At 44.4% G+C, this 21,984-nt stretch overlaps 2 protein-coding genes across 5 annotated transcripts; both read left to right on the top strand.

Moving 5' to 3' along the window:
* Positions 1–6,369: 6,369 nt before the first annotated feature.
* On the top strand, positions 6,370–11,950 carry LOC110486414 (ran GTPase-activating protein 1). Of its 3 annotated transcripts, none has more exons than XM_021558007.2 (15): positions 6,370–6,524; positions 7,217–7,336; positions 7,753–7,880; positions 8,117–8,176; positions 8,282–8,461; positions 8,735–8,869; positions 9,118–9,276; positions 9,399–9,512; positions 9,652–9,751; positions 9,878–9,962; positions 10,091–10,325; positions 10,465–10,570; positions 10,703–10,791; positions 10,893–11,014; positions 11,224–11,950. In XM_021558007.2, exons 2-15 carry the CDS (start codon positions 7,225–7,227, stop codon positions 11,303–11,305), a joined length of 1,707 nt encoding a protein of 568 aa, XP_021413682.2. In that variant the 5' UTR covers positions 6,370–6,524; positions 7,217–7,224; the 3' UTR covers positions 11,306–11,950. The 3 variants fall into 3 exon arrangements, with proteins under 3 accessions (XP_021413682.2, XP_021413683.2, XP_036798346.1); XM_021558008.2 differs by having other exon boundaries at positions 10,893–11,052; XM_036942451.1 differs by lacking the exon at positions 6,370–6,524 and adding an exon at positions 6,717–6,735.
* Positions 11,951–13,920: 1,970 nt separating this feature from the next.
* On the top strand, positions 13,921–21,718 carry LOC110487542 (chondroadherin-like protein). Of its 2 annotated transcripts, none has more exons than XM_036942448.1 (8): positions 13,921–14,210; positions 14,706–14,853; positions 15,050–15,244; positions 16,970–17,271; positions 17,400–17,904; positions 18,131–18,817; positions 18,965–19,131; positions 20,970–21,718. In XM_036942448.1, exons 2-8 carry the CDS (start codon positions 14,725–14,727, stop codon positions 21,289–21,291), a joined length of 2,307 nt encoding a protein of 768 aa, XP_036798343.1. In that variant the 5' UTR covers positions 13,921–14,210; positions 14,706–14,724; the 3' UTR covers positions 21,292–21,718. The 2 variants fall into 2 exon arrangements, with proteins under 2 accessions (XP_036798343.1, XP_021415131.2); XM_021559456.2 differs by having other exon boundaries at positions 13,926–14,210; positions 14,677–14,853.
* Positions 21,719–21,984: the final 266 nt, after the last annotated feature.

Raw genomic sequence — 21,984 nt, 5'->3', positions numbered from 1 at the left:
TATTAAAACTTAGAGCTTTACAACCTAACATACAGAGGGAGTATAAAATTGTTCAGTTAGAACATTGAGATAGAAATTCTCGTGACACATTCTAAAATCTTCGAAAGCCAAATTAACAAACAGATCAACAACCATTTTGAATCCCACCTTACCTTCTCCTCTATGCAAGCTGGTTTCCGAGTTGGTCATGGGTGCACCTCAGCCACGCTCAAGGTCCCAAACGATATCATAACCGCCATCGATAAAAGACAGTACTGTGCAGCTGTCTTTATCGACCTGGCTTTTGAGTCTGTCAATCACAGCATTCTTATCGGCAGACTCAACAGCCTTGGTTTCTCAAATGACTGCCTCGCCTGGTTCACCAACTACTTCTCAGACAGAGTTCAGTGTGTCAAATCGGAGAGCCTGTTGTCCGGACCTCTGGCAGTCTCTATGGGGGTGCCACAGGGTTAAAATCTTGGGCAAACTCTCTTCTCTGTATATACAGTGCCTTGCGAAAGTATTCGGCCCCCTTGAACTTTGCGACCTTTTGCCACATTTCAGGCTTCAAACATAAAGATATAAAACTGTATTTTTTTGTGAAGAATCAACAACAAGTGGGACACAATCATGAAGTGGAACGACATTTATTGGATATTTCAAACTTTTTTAACAAATCAAAAACTGAAAAATTGGGCGGGCAAAATTATTCAGCCCCCTTAAGTTAATACTTTGTAGCGCCACCTTTTGCTGCGATTACAGCTGTAAGTCGCTTGGGGTATGTCTCTATCAGTTTTGCACATCGAGAGACTGAAATTTTTTCCCATTCCTCCTTGCAAAACAGCTCGAGCTCAGTGAGGTTGGATGGAGAGCATTTGTGAACAGCAGTTTTCAGTTCTTTCCACAGATTCTCGATTGGATTCAGGTCTGGACTTTGACTTGGCCATTCTAACACCTGGATATGTTTATTTTTGAACCATTCCATTGTAGATTTTGCTTTATGTTTTGGATCATTGTCTTGTTGGAAGACAAATCTCCGTCCCAGTCTCAGGTCTTTTGCAGACTCCATCAGGTTTTCTTCCAGAATGGTCCTGTATTTGGCTCCATCCATCTTCCCATCAATTTTAACCATCTTCCCTGTCCCTGCTGAAGAAAAGCAGGCCCAAACCATGATGCTGCCACCACCATGTTTGACAGTGGGTATGGTGTGTTCAGGGTGATGAGCTGTGTTGCTTTTACGCCAAATATAACGTCTTGCATTGTTGCCAAAAAGTTCAATTTTGGTTTCATCTGACCAGAGCACCTTCTTCCACATGTTTGGTGTGTCTCCCAGGTGGCTTGTGGCAAACTTTAAACTACACTTTTTATGGATATCTTTAAGAAATGGCTTTCTTCTTGCCACTCTTCCATAAAGGCCAGATGACTGACTGTTGTCCTATGGACAGAGTCTCCCACCTCAGCTGTAGATCTCTGCAGTTCATCCAGAGTGATCATGGGCCTCTTGGCTGCATCTCTGATCAGTCTTCTCCTTGTATGAGCTGAAAGTTTAGAGGGACGGCCAGGTCTTGGTAGATTTGCAGTGGTCTGATAATCCTTCCATTTCAATATTACCGCTTGCACAGTGCTCCTTGGGATGTTTGAAGCTTAGGAAATATTTTTGTATCCAAATCCGGCTTTAAACTTCTTCACAGCAGTATCTCGGACCTGCCTGGTGTGTTCCTTGTTCTTCATGATGCTCTCTGCGCTTTTAACGGACCTCTGAGACTATCACAGTGCAGGTGCATTTATACGGAGACTTGATTACACACAGCTGGATTGTATTTATCATCATTAGTCATTTAGGTCAACATTGGATCCTTCAGAGATCCTCACTGAACTTCTGGAGAGAGTTTGCTGCACTGAAAGTAAAGGGGCTGAATAATTTTGCACGCCCAATTTTTCAGTTTTTGATTTGTTAAAAAAGTTTGAAATATCCAATAAATGTCGTTCCACTTCATGATTGTTTCCCACTTGTTGTTGATTCTTCATAAAAAAATACAGTTTTATATCTTTATGTTTGAAGCCTGAAATGTGGCAAAAGGTTGCAAAGTTCAAGGGGGCCGAATACTTTCGCAAGGCACTGCATCAATGATGTCGCTCTTGCTGCTGGTGATTTTCTGATCTACCTCTACGCAGATGACACCATTCTGTATACTTCTGGCCCTATGGACACTTTTAACAAACCTGCAGACGAGCCTCAATGCCATACAACAATCCTTCCGTGGCCTTCAACTGCTCTTAAATGCAAGTCAAACTTAATGCATGCTCTTCAACCGATCGCTGCCCACACCTGCCCGCCCGTCCATCCTCACTACTCTGTACGGTTCTGACTTAGAATATGTGGACAACTACAAATACCTAGGTGTCTGGTTAGACTGTAAACTCTCCTTCCAGACTCACATTAAGCATCTCCAATCCAAAATGAAATCTAGAATCGGCTTCCTATTTCGCAACAAAGCCTCCTTCACTCATGCTGCCAAATATATCCTCTTAAAACTGACTATCCTACCGATCCTTGACTTCTGCGATGTCATTTACAAAATAGCCTCCAACACTCTACTCAACAAATTGGATGCAGTCTATCACATTGCCATCCATTTTGTCACCAAAGCCCCATATACTACCCACCACTGCGACCTGTATGCTCTCGTTGGGTGGCCCTATAGACTTTTTCTATTGTATTATTGACTGTATGTTTGTTTATTACATGTGTAACTATGTGTTGTTGTTTGTGACGTACTGCTTGTCACGTTCTGACCTTAGTTATTTTGTTATGTATTTGTTTTAGTATGGTCAGGGTGTGAGTTGGGTGGGTTGTCTGTGTTAGTTTTTCTATGATTTGATATTTCTGTGTTTGGCCTGGTATGGTTCTCAATCAGAGGCAGCTGTCAATCATTGTCCCTGATTGAGAAACATATTTAGGTAGCCTGTTTTCTATTGTGTTTCGTGGGTGATTTCTGTTTTCTGTGTCTGTGTGTGTCACGTTCTGACCTTTATTTCCTTTGTTTTGTCGTTATTTAGTATGGTCAGGGCGTGAGTTGGGGTGGGCAGTCTATGTTTGTTTTTCTATGATTTTGGGATTTCTATGTTTCGGCCTAGTATGGTTCTCAATCAGAGGCAGGTGTCGTTAGTTGTCTCTGATTGAGAATCATACTTAGGTAGCCTGGGTTTCACTGTTTGTTTGTGGCTGTTTGTTTCCGTGTCTGTGTTTGTTCGCCACACGGTACTGTTTCGGTTTTCGTTTGTTTCACGTTTATTGTTTTTGTATTCATAGTGTTCAGTTTATGTTTTTTTAAATAAACAACCATGGACACTTACCATGCTGCGCATTGGTCCTCCGATCCTTCTCGCTTCTCCTCCTCAGACGAAGAGGAGGAAGAAAACCCTTACAGTGTATTCCACACGAAACTGTTTCGGTTTTCGTTTCTGTCTTTCTATTTGTTATTTTCGTGTTAAGTGATTTTGTTAATTAAAACATGACGAACACGTACCACGCTGCATATTGGTCCGATCTCTCATACTCCTCGTCAGAGGAGGACGAATCCCGTTACACTGCTTTGCTTTATCTTGGCCAGGTCGCAGTTGTCAATGAGAACTTATTCTCAACTAGCCTTCCTGGTTAAATAAAGATGAAATAAATACTAATAAAATGATTCACATAAAAACTGTGGATGGAAATGTGGTTTATGACTTGAATATCGCCATCTGTCAGCCTTTGGGCTACTGGAGTTCTCCCAAGCACTGATATCTCAGAGAACTGATCACAGAAATATGTAAATATAGCTACACTGTTCAGTATCACTGTTTTTTAAAAAATGTTTGCTTTTTGACATAAAATAAAGGTTTAGATGAGATTAGCCACAGTGGCTATTTTGATTGTTGAGATCGATGGCAGCGAGTAGTGTGGACGAAATGGAGAGAGGATTGGTGAAGCAACAGCTGTGCTGGAATGCAAACAATATGGATGACCGTTCTGATGGTATGGAGGAGTAGGGCCGGTCGGTAGTGAAAAGATGTAGGAAGAAGCGAGATCATGATGCAGAAAGCAGTGGAGCATCTGGTAAAGTAAGCATAAAGACTGCCAAGGTAGGAAGCAAGAGTAACTTTGTGTTGGAGTGGAAAGTGGTGATGGTGTTTGATGAGACCACAGGCCTCATTTACACCCTATCCGACTAACTTACTCCATAGAGAAATAAGTCAAATTAGCTTGGTTCATTGGAAATTGTAGATTGTTTATATTTTGTGGTAGCCAGGCTCAGCAAGAGAAGATTCTGAAAATAGAGAAGTTTAATGAGAATCAAATTAAAAGCCATGTCCCAGGTGCTTAAACTAGGTTGAGGGGAGGCATCACTGGGGTCCCAATATCTATGTCCATAGATAATGTTAAAGAAAATGTGAATGCAGTGATTGAGGACAAAAGGTTGATAAGAAGTGAAAGCTTTTCAGTGCTGCTGAGGTTAGATAAGGTTTTGTCTGGAAAAGTACATATAGGATTCCTTAGTTTAAATGTCAGAGTTATTTGTCCCATCCCCATTGCGGTGTTTTAAATGCCAAAGGATTGGACATGTAGCTGTAGATGGTAAAGGAAGGAAAAGATATGCCATGTGTGGAGGGCAACATGACTCCGGTGAATGTGGGAGCAATGTGAAAGTTAAGTGTTATAACTGTGGGGGGAACATAGCGCAGCATTTGGTGGATGCCAGGTGCAGAGAGAGGCTAGAGAGGCTCAGATATATAGAAGCAGTCATGATGTATTGTATGCAGAATCTGTCAGACAGATTGGTGGAGCTACAGTGTGGAATGATGGCGCTTCCATGGCTGGACCTAATGTCAGGGGTGGGGTTTCTGCTGGTCCTGGCATGAATGTGTAGTGCCAAAGGACACCTTGATAATGAATAAAGTAGACTTCATAGCTTGTATTGGTAAGGTTATCAATGCTACTCAGGTTGTGGAAAGCAGAAATGCAAGGTTGAAGGTCATTGTAGTCATTGAAGGTCATCTCCACTGGGATTCTCTGCCGCAAACCCTATTACAGGGGCTGAGTCACTGGCTTACTGGTGCTCTTTCATGCCGTCCCTAGGAGGGGTGCGTCACTTGAGTGGGTTGAGTCACTGACGTGATCTTCCTGTCTGGGTTGGCGCCCCCCCTTGGGTTGTGCCGTGGCGGAGATCTTTGTGGGCTATACTCGGCCTTGTCTCAGGATGGTAAGTTGGTGGTTGAAGGTATCCCTCTAGTGGTGTGGGGGCTGTGCTTTGGCAAAGTGGGTGGGGTTATATCCTGCCTGTTTGGCCCTGTCCGGGGGTATCATCGGATGGGGCCACAGTGTCTCCTGACCACCCATGTCTCAGCCTCCAGTATTTATGCTGCAGTAGTTTATGTTTCGGGGGGCTAGGGTCAGTTTGTTATATCTGGAGTACTTCTCCTGTCTTATCCGGTGTCCTGTGTGAATTTAAGTATGCTCTTTCTAATTCTCTCTTTCTCTCTTTCTTTCTCTCTCTCTGAGGACCTGAGCCCTAGGACCATGCCTCAGGACCACCTGCTGTCCCCAGTCCACCTGGCCGTGCTGCTGCTCCAGTTTCAACTGTTCTGCCTGCGACTATGGAACCCTGATCTGTTTACCGGACGTGCTACCTGTCCCAGACCTGCTGTTTTCAACTCTCTAGAGACAGCAGGAGCAGTAGAGATACTCTTAATGATCGGCTATGAAAAGCCAACTGACATTTACTCCTGAGGTGCTGACTTGCTCCACCCTCGACAACTACTGTGATTATTATTATTTGACCATGCTGGTCATTTATGAACATTTGAACATCTTGGCCATGTTCTGTTATAATCTCCACCCGGCACAGCCAGAAGAGGACTGGCCACCCCTCATAGCCTGGTTCTTCTCTAGGTTTCTTCCTAGGTTTTGGCCTTTCTAAGTAGTTTTTCCTAGCCACCGTGCTTCTACACCTGCATTGCTTGCTGTTTGGGGTTTTAGGCTGGGTTTCTGTACAGCACTTTGAGATATCAGCTGATGTAAGAAGGGCTATATAAATACATTTGATTTGATTTGATTGTGGAGACGGCAAAATAGATATTGGTATAACAGATGTTACTGTTGAAATGGTTGTTGACATGCTGAACAATCCTAAGTGTGGAGTGTTTCAGCATGATATAGATCAAGTTTAATGGGGTAGTGGGTTGGGGGGGTGGGGCAGAAGTTAGTAGGTATTATTATTTTTTTGTATTATTTTTTCATGCTAGCACAGAATATGGCATGTCATGATTGATCGTACATTCCAGCACAGTAGGTGGCGGCATGTACTTAAACGTTTGTTTGCGGACCGCCATGATGTAATAGAAGAAGATGAGGCAACGAAACTGCCTGGAACTACAAGTCACATGTGTCTCGCGTCAGCCATGGTCATCGAAGTGTTTAAACGTCAGAACCGAGCGGGAGACAGCTTGTGGGACAGACAGCGCTGTTCTGGAAACAACTAGTTATACGCAGAAATTTGCATTTTGTAAGCATTGATACACGTTTCCTACTACTTCAGAGACATTTTCGCTTGCAAATGTATTCAGGGAAACGTTAGTAAGGTCACACGTGAGGGGAGGTGCCATATTTATCAGATCAAGTTGGTCGATGGCCGTAGCAGGGCATGCCCTCCTCTTGCTAGCTTGCTAAGCTAGCTAGCTAGCTAACATGTTATGACTTTACCAAGTCAGAACAACGTTAAGTAACTTGCTTTGATGGCTGTATTCTTGTGGAACATTTCCAGCTTTATCACACCCTTGGAAATGATCCACCATGTTCAGCTATTTCCACCTAGCTAGTTAGCCTCAACTATCCTGGCATGAGATGGTGTATGCCAAGTGTTTATAACTACTTACCAGATAGTTACAACGCTAAACATATCTTGCTACTTGGCTAACATTAGTTAGCAAGTGTTTCCACTTCTTCGAGAGAGTAGCACAATGATAGCAAGCTAGCAACGTTTACAGACAGAGCAACTTTCCACCCCCTGTGTATATTAGCCAAAGTTAACTAACTAGTTAGCTAACTATGAATAATGTTTATAACATTCAAACTGCATGTGTGTTTGGTAACGCTAGGTCTTTGGCAGGTACTCTACTAGGTGGTAATTGATAATATAGTATGTGTTGCTTAAGTAAGTAGTGCATGTTCTTGTTCATAAGTTAGTATGTTCCTCAGGTGTCCTGATGGCGACAGATGCTGTTGCACAGTTGGCCGACTCTCTGGCCAAAACTCAGGTGACTGAGGGAGAGTTGAGTTATAAAGGCCAAGGACGCAAATTCGACAATGCACAATCTGGTAAGAATTCCAACCATTGTCCATTGACTCATTATGCTTATGCTCCTCCAATTGTCATCCAATAGGTTGTTCAAGTACAATGTGGTGTCCAATGCCAAATGTTTTTTTGTTCTATTTAAAAACAAAAAATGTAACCTTTATTTAACTAGGCAAGTCGGTTAAGAAAAAAATCTTATTTACAATGATGGCCTACCCCGGCCAAACCTGGACGACGCTGGACCGATTGTGCTCCTCCCTATGGGACTCCCAAAAACAGCCGGATGTGATACAGCCTGGATTCGAACCAGGGACTATAGTGACTCTTGCAATGAGATGCAGTGCCTTAGACCGCTGCTAACCTCGGGAGCCCAATGTACTGTTCTTCAAACAATCATGGTCTGTCTTTTCAATCTTTCCCTCTGTCTCCTTCTTTCCAGTGGAAGAGATAGTGAAAGAGATCCAGGAGTTCAAGGGGTTGCAAGCGCTCAGGCTGGAGGGGAACACTTATGGGGTGGAGGCAGCACAGGCCATCGCTAAAGCCCTGGAGACAAAGAGTGAATTTAAGGTACCAGTCACAGAGTGATTATGAGATGAGGTTTTGATTGCATTGTTCGTGGTACAGAGGACAGGTATTCCACTGATAGCCACACGGAGAGAGATGGATGATCTCATATGTTGATTTTGATGAGGTACCTGCTGTTGGCTCTGTTCTATCTTGCTTTTATATCTGTCATATATATAAATATGGCAAGCTAGACAATACTTTAGCTAACCCTTTATATAACCCTCTCTCTCCCTCAGTACTGTTACTGGAGTGACATGTTTACTGGGCGGCTGCGTTCTGAGATCCCTCCAGCCCTGGTGAGACAATTAAAAAAAAAAAATAATAATAATAATACTTGCTCCCTTTGATAGATGAAAGATGGTCCTGGGATTGTAAACTCAGCCTTCATCTCCCCTATTCAGAACTCCCTGGGTGCGGCCCTGATGACAGCAGGCGCCAGACTGACCGTGCTGGACCTTAGTGACAATGCCTTTGGACCAGACGGGGTGAAGGGCATCGAGAAGTTGCTCAAGAGCACTGCCTGTCACACACTGCAGGAACTGAGGCTCAACAACTGCGGCATGGGCATTGGTGGAGGCAAGGTGGGCAGAATGTCTCCAGCTTGATAGGAGCTGCATTACGTTATTGAGCAGACTCCACAACATAAAGTTGCCCCGTACTAGTTGTAATGTAGTCTGTATAATTTAAGAGAAGATCTAAAGCTAATTTAACTTATCGTATGAAATATATAGCTTGTGTTAAGGTTGAATAGTGCTATCATTTGAGAAGTGATATCATGATTTAATATCTATCATGACAATCCTAACTTTTTCCAACATAGTTTTTTCACTGTGCTCTGTATGTGGTCTCCTCAGATCTTAGCTGCAGCGTTGACGGAGTGCTATAAGCAGTCCAGTGCACAGGGCACCCCCCTCGGGCTGAAGGTGTTCATCGCAGGCAGAAACCGTCTGGAGAACGATGGGGCCACTGCCCTCGCCCAGGCCTTCCAGGTACAGACACTGGCTCCTGAGCTGAACATATCAGAATTTCTGACGATCTGGACTTGTAGAGTATATGCAGTTAGTCACCACAGTGGTTCACATGGAGCTCTTAGCATTAGTACTGGCAGCAGCATGGATAAAGCTCCTCGAACACTCCAACGTAATGCCACTGAGTCAATAATTAAACTGTCCTGACAGTGACAAGCTATATACTGTCTATATAGCTATCTCTGTCTGATGCTACTGTATGACCTCAGCTGATGGGTAGTCTGGAGGAAGTGCACGTGCCCCAGAATGGGATCAACCACCCTGGAGTGACTGCTCTGGCCACTGCCATGCAACACAACCCCCAGCTCCGGGTCCTCAACCTCAACGACAACACCTTCACCAAGAAAGGAGCTATCGCCATGGCACAGGTACAGTAGTGGTTTGCCTTGTGTACGAAGGCCGTATGACAATGAAACTCATGAAGTTGATGTATGCTCAAATGCACTTGCCATACTATTGACTGACACTGCGTGTTTTGTGCCCCCTTAAGGCTCTGAAACATTTGCGTAGTGTCCAGGTGATAAACTTTGGAGACTGTCTGGTGCGTTCCGAGGGGGCTATAGCCATCGCAGAGGCAATCACTGAGGGGCTTCCCATCCTCAAGGTACAGGGTAGCACTGGTCCCACCCTTGGCTGCAGGAACATCTACTGCGCTTGATTGTTAATTAATGTGTGTTCATACACTTCCCTCTGCTGTGGCAGCACCTGACTCATACCCATATTTTTTTTTACCTCTTTGTCAGGAGCTGAATCTGTCATTCGGGGAGATCACAGGAGAAGCTGCACTGCTGGTGGCACAATCAGTCGAGGGCAAAGCCACACTGGAGAAACTGGACCTAAATGGTACATGTTGGATTTGACTTACAACACATGAAATCTGGATTGAAAATGTTGCATCAGCTGGTAGTGTTTTCATAGGATCTGTAGAGTTCATGTGTGACTTTGTGTTGTGTGTGTTGGTACTGTCAGGTAACTGCCTGGGGGAGGAGGGCTGTGATGCTCTCAGAGAGGTAATGGATGGCCTGAACATGGGAGACCTGCTGGGATCACTCAGGTACTGGATTGAAATATTAAATTAGTTTATACTTTTAGACTTACCCACACTGAACCTCAACCATCCTGTCTTTTATCACAAGCCGCCATGAGAAAATATTTTTGTGTAATCTTTGTCTCTACCTGCAGCGACGATGAAGGGGAGCCGGAGGAGGAGGATGATGATGAAGATGAAGATGAGGAGGATGACTATGAGGAGGAGGAGGAGGATGATGATGTGGAGGAAGAAGACAGCAGTGTGAATCAGGTTTCCTCTCCTCCGTCAGTGCCCCGATCCCCAGATGCCTCCTCCTTCCTCTGCTTCCCCTCCCCCGACAAGCTGCTCAAACTGGGCACCAAGAGGGCCCTGCTCTTTGAACAGCAGGTTAACACACCCTGTCATGAATACCTTACACAGCAAACTACTTAGTGGAAACCTGAGGTGACATACAGTGTGTGTCAGTAGGCTGAAACAGGTTGATGGTGACGTGTTTAACCTTTTGTCCTTGTTCTTCTCTTTCCAGGTAGATGTGGCGGATGCTGGTAAGACAGCGGAGGCATTCCTGAAAATCTCCTCTGTGTACAATGAGGAAGATAAAGATGTTAAGAGTGCTGTCCTAGACAGTATTGGTAAGGGCCACTTATCTTATTTCCGAGTACTTACTGAAGACATGGGGCCAGATGACTGAGTCCATGGATATGCAATTTTTTTCGTTCATATGTATGGCCGCATGTTAAGTATATGTTCTCTTTGTTCTGCAGATGCAATTCTTAGGAAAGCCTTCGCAAGCCCCTCCTTCCAAGGTTACAACTTTATATCATCGCTGTTAGTAATGCTGGGACTCCTCAAGGTATGCACACACGTTCTATGAATTTGTAGAAAAACTCCTGGTTTTCTTCTGCCTTGTATTATTGTAGCCCTTGTGTCTCCCCCTCTCCCTGTCTCATTCAGAGTGAGGACAAAGTGAAGCCGGTGCGTGTAGTACCTGGGCATTTGCAGGCCCTGGAGTACGTTGTGCGTCAGGACTACTTCCCCCAGGACCACATCGCCGTGCTGGAGGCCTTCATGTCCCGGTAAGGGCATGAGTGATGGGTGGCAGCGTAGCTCTCAGGTACCCTCTCCGACTGCAGATTAACACAAAGTTCCCTAAGGATATTGCCAACATGCTCCAAATTGCACAATGTACCCATGTTCTTTTGTTGTCAGGCTGCTGCATTTAACGACAGTAAAGGTGAAACTGTCCATCATTGCAGGTGTATAACTGTATATTTGTGACTTTCAGACACATCCAGGCCCTGGAGTCGTGCAGCAGCTCCAGGAACATCCTCAAGTCCACACTGGAGCAGGTCAGGCCTGAAAACTGAGTCACACAGGACCGCACAGACTCACGGATTTATGAACAGAACAATTCCCACCCCCAGACATATGGGGGCCTTTAGCGCACACAACAAGGACTTAACTGTTGCACTGCACTCTATTTCGCCAACTCAGAAGACTCACAGCTGGAGCCTTGCCCATCATCTTATGGATGTACATTATTTTATGGATGGACCGATTTTGAAATATTACACACAAACATTTGGGAGATGAATGTTGTATTCTGCCTCACCCTCAGTGAAAGGACTGAAATGTGACCTTAAACACAGGTTCGCTCTCCGTATTTACCCAGTAAGTAATGGTTTATATTAAAAGGGTTAAACGGATATAAAATATAAATGTGTGATATGGGCTGCTGTGGAAATGTGATTATGATTTGAATCAAAAGGGAAGAACTGAATAAATGTGTTGATTTCTTTGTTGCAGCTATTAAACAGACACTTTTTGGGTGTCCATATACTGAATGGCCTGGGAACATTTCAATTTCACAGTTGAGCAAGCACTACCCTGAATAAGGATCTAGTCCAACCATGTTTACTTTTTACAGTGGGAAGAAACTATTGATCCGGGGGTAGGTTCTTCTCCCAAATTTTGAAACCTACAGCGAATAAAAATATAAATGCCACATGCAACAATTTCAAGGATTTTTCTTAGTTACAGTTATAAGGAAATCAGTCAATTTAAATAAATTCATTAGGCCTTAATCTATCGATAATACATGACTGGGCAGGGGTGCAGCTGTGGGTGGGCCTGGGAGGGCATAGGCACACCCACTTGGGAGCCAGGCCCTGCCAATCAGAATGAGTTTTCCCACACAATAGGGCTTTATTACGGACAGAAATACTCAGCACCCCCTGCCCTTTCTGACGATTTTGCAGGTGAAGAAGCCGGATGTGGAATTCCTGGGCTGGCGTGGTTGTCTGCGGTTGGGAGGCCGGTTGGATATACTGCCAAATTCTCTAAGAGAACGTTGGAGGTGGCTTATGTTAGAGAAATTAACATAAAATTATCTGACAACAGCTCTGGGGGACATTCCTACAGTCAGCATGCCAATTGCATGCTCCATCAAAACTTGAGACATCTGTGGCATTGTGTTGTGTGACAAAACTGCACATTTTAGAGTGCTATTTTATTGTCATTGTGTAATGATTATGCTGTTTAATCAGCTTCTTGATCTGCCACACTTGTCAGGTGGATAGATTATCTTGACAAAGGATAAAATAACCACTAACAGAGATGAGAGAAATATGCTTTTTGTGAGTATGGAACATTTCTGGGATATTGTGTTACAGCTCATGAAACATGGGACCAACAACACTTTACATGTGTTTATAATTGTGTTCAGTGTATAATGCTCCTGTGGCTCATACTGAGCAAGGTGCACACACCTGTTCGAACTTCATTTTTACTTGAAATATTCTCAGATAAGGGAGAATTGGGGCTAAAATGCATAGAGCAAGCCAACTATTCAAGGAAGCAGCAGACCGTTGTACTTGATCCACTTTAATGGGGACCTGCCACTTCATCTGGGAAAGAGATTAGGCCTAGGATGTGCTTTTGAATGAATACACTGTTTGTTGGACATTAACTCAGTTGAATGTGCTGAAAAGGTCATAGATATACTACATATCCATAACTGATTCATACAATATTTCTAATATTAAATGAGTACACCACATCAGACTTTGATCTTTGTTAATTGCATTAACCAATTCAATGGCAAGCTGCTCTACAATTGTTAAGCTAGTGAAGGTTAGAGCAATATGCTTTCACCAGACCCATTCTTGGGGACAATGGGCTGCCTCTTCTCAAGCATAGAAAAACAGCCCTTCTTTGTGGGCACCTGTCAGAACTTTTTTAGAAGGGGCTTTTTAGGTACCATGGGATATAGCCATTTATAGTTTAACTACAGGGAAATACATTTCATTTTATTGATTTGTTTTCCATTAGCTTGTTGTGTTTAAAAATACATTTTATTCAGTGAGTTTGCACTCGAGTAACCTTAGGGTAGTGCGTAGTTTACTGGATGTGAGATTGGTAGCCAGCCTGGTCTCATAGACTAGATGTAACATAGTAAATGGAAATCCGGGAACACTAAACGTAGTATATGTTAACGTTTGGTATGGTTACAAAAACAAAAGTAGGGTGGATGGGTGGGCGTATATCGCGAACGTCTAGCAACCCAAAAGTTTTGAAAATCATTGCGGACAATTTTAGCTAATTTAGCAACTTCAACTACTTACTACTCTTTAGCTACTTTGTAACTACTTAGCAACTACTTAGAATGTTGGCTTACCCTTTTAACTAACCCTAACCTTAACCATTTTAGCTAACCCTTCCCCTGATCTTAAAAGCTACACATAAAAAAACGGTCAATTTATAGAGTAATTCACATACTTAGGAATAACCCTGGCAGGTTTGGCGTTAAATTAATTTTCTAATTTCCTTTTATGTAGGTCCTTTTATGTAGGACGCGCACACTGGTTGAATCAATGTTGTTTAACCAACTTGGAATATACATTGAATTGACGTCTATGCCAGGTGGGACAGTTGGCTACCTTCGGCCTCTAATCTGTCAGAAAATGTATTGCCAAGGTGTTCATTTGAGGTTAGGTTTCGCAGGGGCCGGGAGTCACGACGAAAGAATTTATCAAAGCAGTGTTTGTGAGACCCCTAACTGTTGCAAGTGCTCAGTCATTCTAGCAATGTAAAAGTCTAGTATATACGTGAACCCCTTGGCGCTCATATTCTCCTTTGCGCGCAGCTCCTCCACAGTGGAAAAATGATATACAGACCTACGCTTTTTCTTGAGTAGGAAACTTGATAAAGCTATCTGGGAAGGCTACATACTAAAAGCATTGGATGTCAAATTTGACAAATTCAACCATGAAGGTATGTTTATAATCTTAAATGTACAATAGGAACATTCTAAAAAGTTACAATATTTATCAAATAGCAAATGTTATAGAATGCTGCTGAATAACAACCAGATTCGTATTTTTAGATTCAATAACTAAACTTTTAAGTCTTTAAAATATGCGTTAAATAAATACATACAATCCTCCTGGCATTGGAAAAGTGATTTTTTGAGTCCAGAGGGAAAGCCTAAGGTTTCCAAGTTGGAGACTGGATTCTCCATGCCTTTGAATATTTTTGTTCCATTGTTGCTATAAGAAGTAGTCTATTGTACTATTTCACTGTATTTACAATATATATTCAAAGTTGTGAGACTGTAAAAAGTTGGGTGAGAATTAGTATTTTGAGAGCCGTTCGTGCGTGATATGCATAACTATCATTACGTTAGGCCTACAGTCAAATCCCGTTTGTGTTCGATATCTTTTTCCCAAAACCCCCACAGATGTGTTCCTTTGCGGATTGCCTCTCTAGGTGGCTAGTTGCGGTTTTGATGCTCTTGGTCATACTTTTACCAGCTCAAGCGGGAAAGTGCCCAAAGTTCTGCATCTGCGACAACTCCAAACTCACCATGGCCTGTATCGGCAAGAATCTGACTCAGGTTCCCCCCACCATAGATGAGGTGAGATGCCAATGAATCAAAAAGATCAATGATGGATGTTTTACAAGTTATTTGATATGGTTTAAACCTTCATTTGTGGCATGTATGCAGTGCTGTAATTTTGCTATTCATTCACCCACGCATTTTCTTTTTTCCTTTTCCATATTTAAACCTCCCCTACTTTTTCTATTTTTCATTCCTATTTCCTTTCCCTCAGATTACAGTGAAACTGGACCTGAGTAAAAACGATATCCAGGTGCTGCCGACCCATGCGTTCCTGCACATCCCGCACCTCACGCACCTCACCCTGCAGCGGTGTAACATCAGAGCGGTGCGTGAGGGGGCCTTCCGCACCCTGGGCCGTCTGGTCTCCCTCAACCTGGCCAACAACAACATTGAGATCCTTTACCAGGTGAGGTAGCGGCTGGCACAGTCACCGGGGACATGGGGTAAACAAATAAATGTAAGTTTTGGTGAGGGAAGCACCAGATCAGATTGACGTAGAATAATTTAGTAACATTGATACCTACAGTGCCTTGTCAAAGTATTCGGCCCCCTTGAACTTTGCGACCTTTTGCCACATTTCAGGCTTCAAACATAAAGATATAAAACTGTATTTTTTTGTGAAGAATCAACAACAAGTGGGACACAATCATGAAGTGGAACGACATTTATTGGATATTTCAAACTTTTTTAACAAATCAAAAACTGAAAAATTGGGCGTGCAAAATTATTCAGCCCCTTTACTTTCAGTGCAGCAAACTCTTTCCAGAAGTTCAGTGAGGATCTCTGAATGATCCAATGTTGACCTAAATGACTAATGATGATAAATACAATCCACCTGTGTGTAATCAAGTCTCCGTATAAATGCACCTGCACTGTGATAGTCTCAGAGGTCCGTCAAAAGCGCAGAGAGCATCATGAAGAACAAGGAACACACCAGGCAGGTCCGAGATACTGTTGTGAAGAAGTTTAAAGCCGGATTTGGATACAAAAAGATTTCCCAAGCTTTAAACATCCCAAGGAGCACTGTGCAAGCGATAATATGAAATGGAAAGGAGTATCAGACCACTGCAAATCTACCAAGACCTGGCCGTCCCTCTAAACTTTCAGCTCATACAAGGAGAAGACTGATCAGAGATGCAGCCAAGAGGCCCATGATCACTCTGGATGAACTGCAGAGATCTACAGCTGAGGTGGGAGACTCTGTCCATAGGACAACAATCAGTCGTATATTGCACAAATCTGGCCTTTATGGAAGAGTGGCAAGAAGAAAGCCATTTCTTAAAGATATCCATAAAAAGTGTTGTTTAAAGTTTGCCACAAGCCACCTATGAGACACACCAAACATGTGGAAGAAGGTGCTCTGGTCAGATGAAACCAAAATTGAACTTTTTGGCAACAATGCAAAACGTTGTGTTTGGCGTAAAAGCAACACAGCTCATCACCCTGAACACACCATCCCCACTGTCAAACATGGTGGTGGCAGCATCATGGTTTGGGCCTGCTTTTCTTCAGCAGGGACAGGGAAGATGGTTAAAATTGATGGGAAGATGGATGGAGTCAAAGTCCAGACCTGAATCCAATCGAGAATCTGTGGAAAGAACTGAAAACTGCTGTTCACAAATGCTCTCCATCCAACCTCACTGAGCTCGAGCTGTTTTGCAAGGAGTAATGGGAAAAAATTTCAGTCTCTCGATGTGCAAAACTGATAGAGACATACTCCAAGCGACTTACAGCTGTAATCGCAGCAAAAGGTGGCGCTACAAAGTATTAACTTAAGGGGGCTGAATAATTTTGCACGCCCAATTTTTCAGTTTTTGATTTGTTAAAAAAGTTTGAAATATCCAATAAATGTCATTCCACTTCATGATTGTGTCCCACTTGTTGTTGATTCTTCACAAAAAAAGACAGTTTTATATCTTTATGTTTGAAGCCTGAAATGTGGCAAAAGGTCGCAAAGTTCAAGGGGGCCGAATACTTTCACAAGGCACTGTACATGGTACCTTTCAGGTGCAAGTTATGTTGTACACGTAGCTGTCACTTCTTGCACAAAGGCCATACTCCCATCCACCAACTTTTCTGGGCCGTTTAATGTCACCTGTTTCCTAACTTTCGCTCTCTCCCCATCCATCAGGAGTCTTTTGACGGCCTGTCATCCCTAAAGCAGCTGACGTTGGACCATAACCGTGTTGAGGAGATCCAGCCAGGGGCCTTCACTCAGCTGGGCTTCCTCAACATGCTGTCCCTCACACATAACCAGCTGGTCTACATCCCCAACATGGCCTTCCGGGGCCTGCACAACATCAAGTGGCTGCGTCTCAGTCGCAACTCCCTCAACAACCTGGCCATGGAGGCCTTCGCTGGCCTCTTCACCCTCACACGCCTCAGCCTCAACCACAATGAGCTGCAGTTCTTCCCCACACAGACTATGACCCGGTGGGAAACTTACATTTTCTGTGTAGTTGTCTGACACTATTGTGCAATAGTGTCCTGGTCCAATGGTATTTAAGCTTGATGACACTTGACCTTTTTATGCTCTGTCCATTTTGTCTCCTTTATTTAAGGCTGGCTCAAGTTACCCGCCTGGACCTGAGCTACAACCCCATGACATACCTGGGTGAGGATACTGTCTCCATGCCGAAGCTCACCCACCTCTACCTGGACCACATGTCCCTACAGGACATCTCAGACACAGCCATGTCCCAGGCCCCCCTCCTCTCCCACCTGGACCTCAGCCACAACCAGCTGCGCTTCCTGGAGCCCCTCTCCGGCCCCATGGAGCTAGCCCGCCTCAACCTAACAGGAAACCCCATCCACTGTAACTGCTACCTGAGGCCCCTGAAGGAGTGGGCCAAGAAAGGGAAGGTGAAGTTGATGGGGGTCTGTGCGGGTCCCCCTCACCTCTCTGATGAGACCCTGGAGGGAGTGGGGCCTATGGAGCTGCGGTGCCGGAGCAGGGAGGACATGATAAAGGAGGAGTTTGAAGAGCAGGAGGAGACCAGGGAGCGTGCACTGCCCACAGCCAAGCCTAAGAAGAAGATCAAGTGTCCTGATAACTGTGACTGCGACGTGAGTTGCTCTTGTTGTTAATACTGAGATAGTGCATGGGGTGCTGAGCGATGGTGCAATGTTGTGCCACAAATAATGTTCAAACTTGCTGCCATGACAGCACACTTGCCATCATACTCAGAGAAGATTTGGGCTGATAATTCAGTCATCCATTAAAAACTGCTCTCCAATTCTTGTTTGGAAATATCCCTCTGAACCCATCTCCCTCTCTCTGTCCCCTGCTTAGGTGAAGGCTCAGCACGCCACATGTGAGAACCGTGGTCACACCAAAGTCCCCTACGGCTTCCCCTCTAATTCCCAGCTCCTGGACCTGCGCAGCAACCACTTCCATTACATCCCTAGCAACAGTTTCCCCGGTACAGACCAGGTGGTCTCTCTGCATCTGGAGCACTGCAAGGTCCGTGAGATCGAAGGCGGTTCCTTCCGGGGCATGAAGGGCCTGGTCTACCTCTACCTGTCTGACAATGACCTCACCTCCCTGGGCTCAGAGACTTTCATTGGGGCCCCTGAGCTCACCTACCTCCACCTGGAAGGGAACCAGCTGGCCATGTTCCCTGGGGCTGCCCTGGCCCCCCTGCCCAGCCTGCTTGTGCTCCACCTGGAGCGGAACACTATCGGTAAGCTGGAGCGGACAGGCCAGCTCTCCTCAGTCCCCAAGTTGAGAGGACTCTACCTGACCAATAACACCATATCCACTATAGCCCCTGGTGCTCTCAACTCCGCCCACCTAGATACTCTTCATCTGGGGTCCAATCAACTTGCTGAGGTGCCTACCGACGGGCTGTCCAAGGCCTCCAGTCTGACCGAGCTCTGCCTCTCCGGAAATTTCATTCGTTGGGTCGGACCAAAGGCGTTCCTTCCTGTGTCCAAGAGCCTAAGGCAGCTGTATATGGATGACATGGGTCTGGAGAAGGTAAGAGAGATAAAGAGGTTTGCATTGATAAATTATCTCTATCTGCAGAATTGGGGTCAATACCATTTCAAGTTATCAATGAAAAACTGGCCATTCATTTCTATGAAGAATTCACTTTCTGAGTGGTTGCTTCTATTCCCTGTATAGATGTCCAGAGACTCCCTGGTGGGGCTGGGCTCTGGGCTGACTACTCTGTCTCTGGGGGGGAACCAGCTGGAGGAGCTGCCTGACCTGAGCCCACTCACTGGGCTGGAGGTCATCAACCTGGCTCACAACCCCCTGCTATGTGATTGCACCCTGCTGCCACTCCGCAGGTCAGTAGTCCACTGCTTTGTGAATGACCCGTTTGTGGATGCTGCTGTGCAAGGGAGTCATGCACATGCATGCACATAAATGAAATCAACATTTAATTTGTCACATGCTTCATAAACAACAGGTGTAGATTAACAGTGAAATGCTTACTTACGGGTCCTTCTCCAACATTGCAGAGTTAAGTTAAAAATATCTATATTTTTAAATAGAAATAGTGACACGAAGAAAAAATACACAGTGACTAACAAATAGCAATAACAAATAAAAGTAACATGGTTATATACAGGGAGAACCACTACCGAGTTGAACAAGGTAATTGAGGTAGCTATGTACATATAGGTAGGGGTAGCAGCAGCGTATGTGGTATTTTTACATTTTTTATTAGGATCCACATTAGCTAACTCTGTAACACTAGCTAATCTTCCTGGGGTCCAAATGTGAGAGTGAGTGTGTGTGCCATCAGTATGCATGTGTGCGCGTGTTATGTGCGTGTTGCAATGTCAGTGTAACTATATGTGAGTGTGTAGGTAGAGTACAATGTGTGTCCATAGAGTCAGTGCAAGAGAGTTGGTGCAAAAAAGGGTAAATGCGGGAAGTAGCGATTTGATTAGCTATTTAGCAGTCTTGTTTAGCAGTCTTATTGCTTGGGGGTTGTCAGCCGGTTATTGTCAAGCAAAAGACTGTCGCTCTCACTGTAATTTACTGTTAATTAACATAAACACGTTTAGCATCTCCAGGCCTCCATGCATACATGCTGCATATAAGCGTCTGATGCATGCCTTTGGAACATCTACTTTTTAAAATGTCTGATAAATTTAGAAAATGTGGTGCCTTGCAGTCAGATTCCAAGCAGTTGCATAGCAATCGATGATGCAGCCAGTCAAGATGCTCTCAATGGTGCAGCTTTAGAACCTTTTGAGGATCTGGGTCCATGCCAAATCTTTTCATCCTCCTGAGGGGGAAGAGGCATGGTCGTCCCTTCGTCACAACTGTGTTGGTGTGAGTGGACCATGTTAATTCCTTAGTGATGTGGACACCGAGGAACTTGAAGCTCTCAACCCACTCCACTACACCCCGGTCAAAGTGGATGGGCGTGTGCTCGGCCCTCCTTTTCTTGTAGTCCACGACCAGCTCCTTTGTCTTGCTCACATTGAGGGAGAGGTTGTTGTCCTGGCACCACACTGCTAGGTCTCTGACCTCCTCCTTATAGGCTGTCTCATCGTTGTCGGTGATCAGGCCAACCACCATTGTGTCGTCAGCAAACTTGATGATGGTGTTGGAGTCGTGTGCAGCCACGCAGTCATGGGTGAACAGGGAGTACAGGAGGGGACTAAGCACTCACCCCTGAGGAGCCCCTGTGTTGAGGGTCAGTGTGTCGGATGTGTTATTGCCTATCCTCATCACCTGGGGGCGGCCCATCAGGTATCCAGTTGCAGAGGGAGGTGTTCAGTCCCAGGGTCCTGAGCTTAGTTATGAGCTTGGAGGGCACTATGGTGTTGAACGCTGAGCTGTAGTCGATCAACAGCATTCTCACATAGGTGTTCCTCTGGTCCAGGTGGGAGACGGAAGTGTGGAGTGCAATAGAGATTGCGTCATCTGTGGATCTGTTGGGACAGTATGCAAATTAGAGTTGGTCCAGGGTGTCTGGGATGATGGCGTTGATGTGAACCATGACCAGCTTTTCAAAGCAAGAGTGCTACAGGCGATGGTAATTTAGACAGGTTACCTTGGCGTTCTTGGGCAAAAGGACTATAGTTGTCTATACTATAGGTATACACAAATTATTTAACTCTGCTAACCGTCAGGCTCTAACTACTTTGCGTCCCCTCTCTCTGCTCAGGTGGATGGAGAATGTGAGTCTGAAGATGACAGCCACCTGTGGTCATCCTCCTGAGTTCCGGGGCCAAAGTGTGAGGGATGTCCATGTCTTTAAGAGCTGTCCAGGGGAGAGTGCTTCTCCTGGCAAGACCCTCAAAGGATTCAAGGACACAAAATCAATAAATCCCAAACCCACTCTCCTCAAGGTGACCATGGCAAAAGCCAAGCCAGGAAAGGCTAAACCCATGCCAACCAAGCCCAAAGCCAAGCCTCTGAAGAACCCTAAGGCACCAGCATCCCAAAAAACAAGAAGACTTATAAAAAGTAGGAAATCAGTGATGTAAATGGCTGTAAGTCTGTTTGGGCAGAACTCAATATGCACCAAACGGACAAGTGCTATTTCATCTTAAATCACTGAATGTAATTTGAGCATGCAGAAATGTGTTTTTAAAATTTTATTTTTGAGACTGCAAGTTCATTTTCTGATTGATTTACTGTCTATTTTAGAATCTTACGAAGTCAGGGTTTCGGAAGAGTCGGGATTCAAGAGACCCAAAGCCCTATTTGCAGTACCATATATATCCACCAAGTGTCACGTGACTCAATAAGATTTTTCTGCTCTAGTTCGACCAACTTTTCTATTACTATTCATATATATTTCATATACAGTGGGGAGAACAAGTATTTGATACACTGCAGGTTTTCCTACTTACAAAGCATGTCTGTCATTTTTATCATAGGTACACTTCAACTGTAAAACAAAAATCCAGAAAATCCCATTGTATGATTTTTAAGTAATTAATTAGCATTTTATTGCTTGTCATAAGTATTTGATCACCTACCAACCAGTAAGAATTCCGGCTCTCACAGACCTCTTAGTTTTTCTTTAAGAAGCCCTCCTGTTCTCCACTCCATTACCTGTATTAACTGCACTAAAGTCGGAAGTAGGACAGAGCCTGTTACTCGTTACCTGTATAAAAGACACCTGTCCACACACTCAATCAAACAGACTCCAACCTCCACGTGTCGGAGGCTAC

Source organism: Oncorhynchus mykiss, chromosome 13 (assembly GCF_013265735.2).
Source record: "Oncorhynchus mykiss isolate Arlee chromosome 13, USDA_OmykA_1.1, whole genome shotgun sequence".
In the NCBI taxonomy this organism is placed as follows: domain Eukaryota; kingdom Metazoa; phylum Chordata; class Actinopteri; order Salmoniformes; family Salmonidae; genus Oncorhynchus; species Oncorhynchus mykiss.
This window is presented reverse-complemented; position numbering and strand designations above follow the sequence as displayed.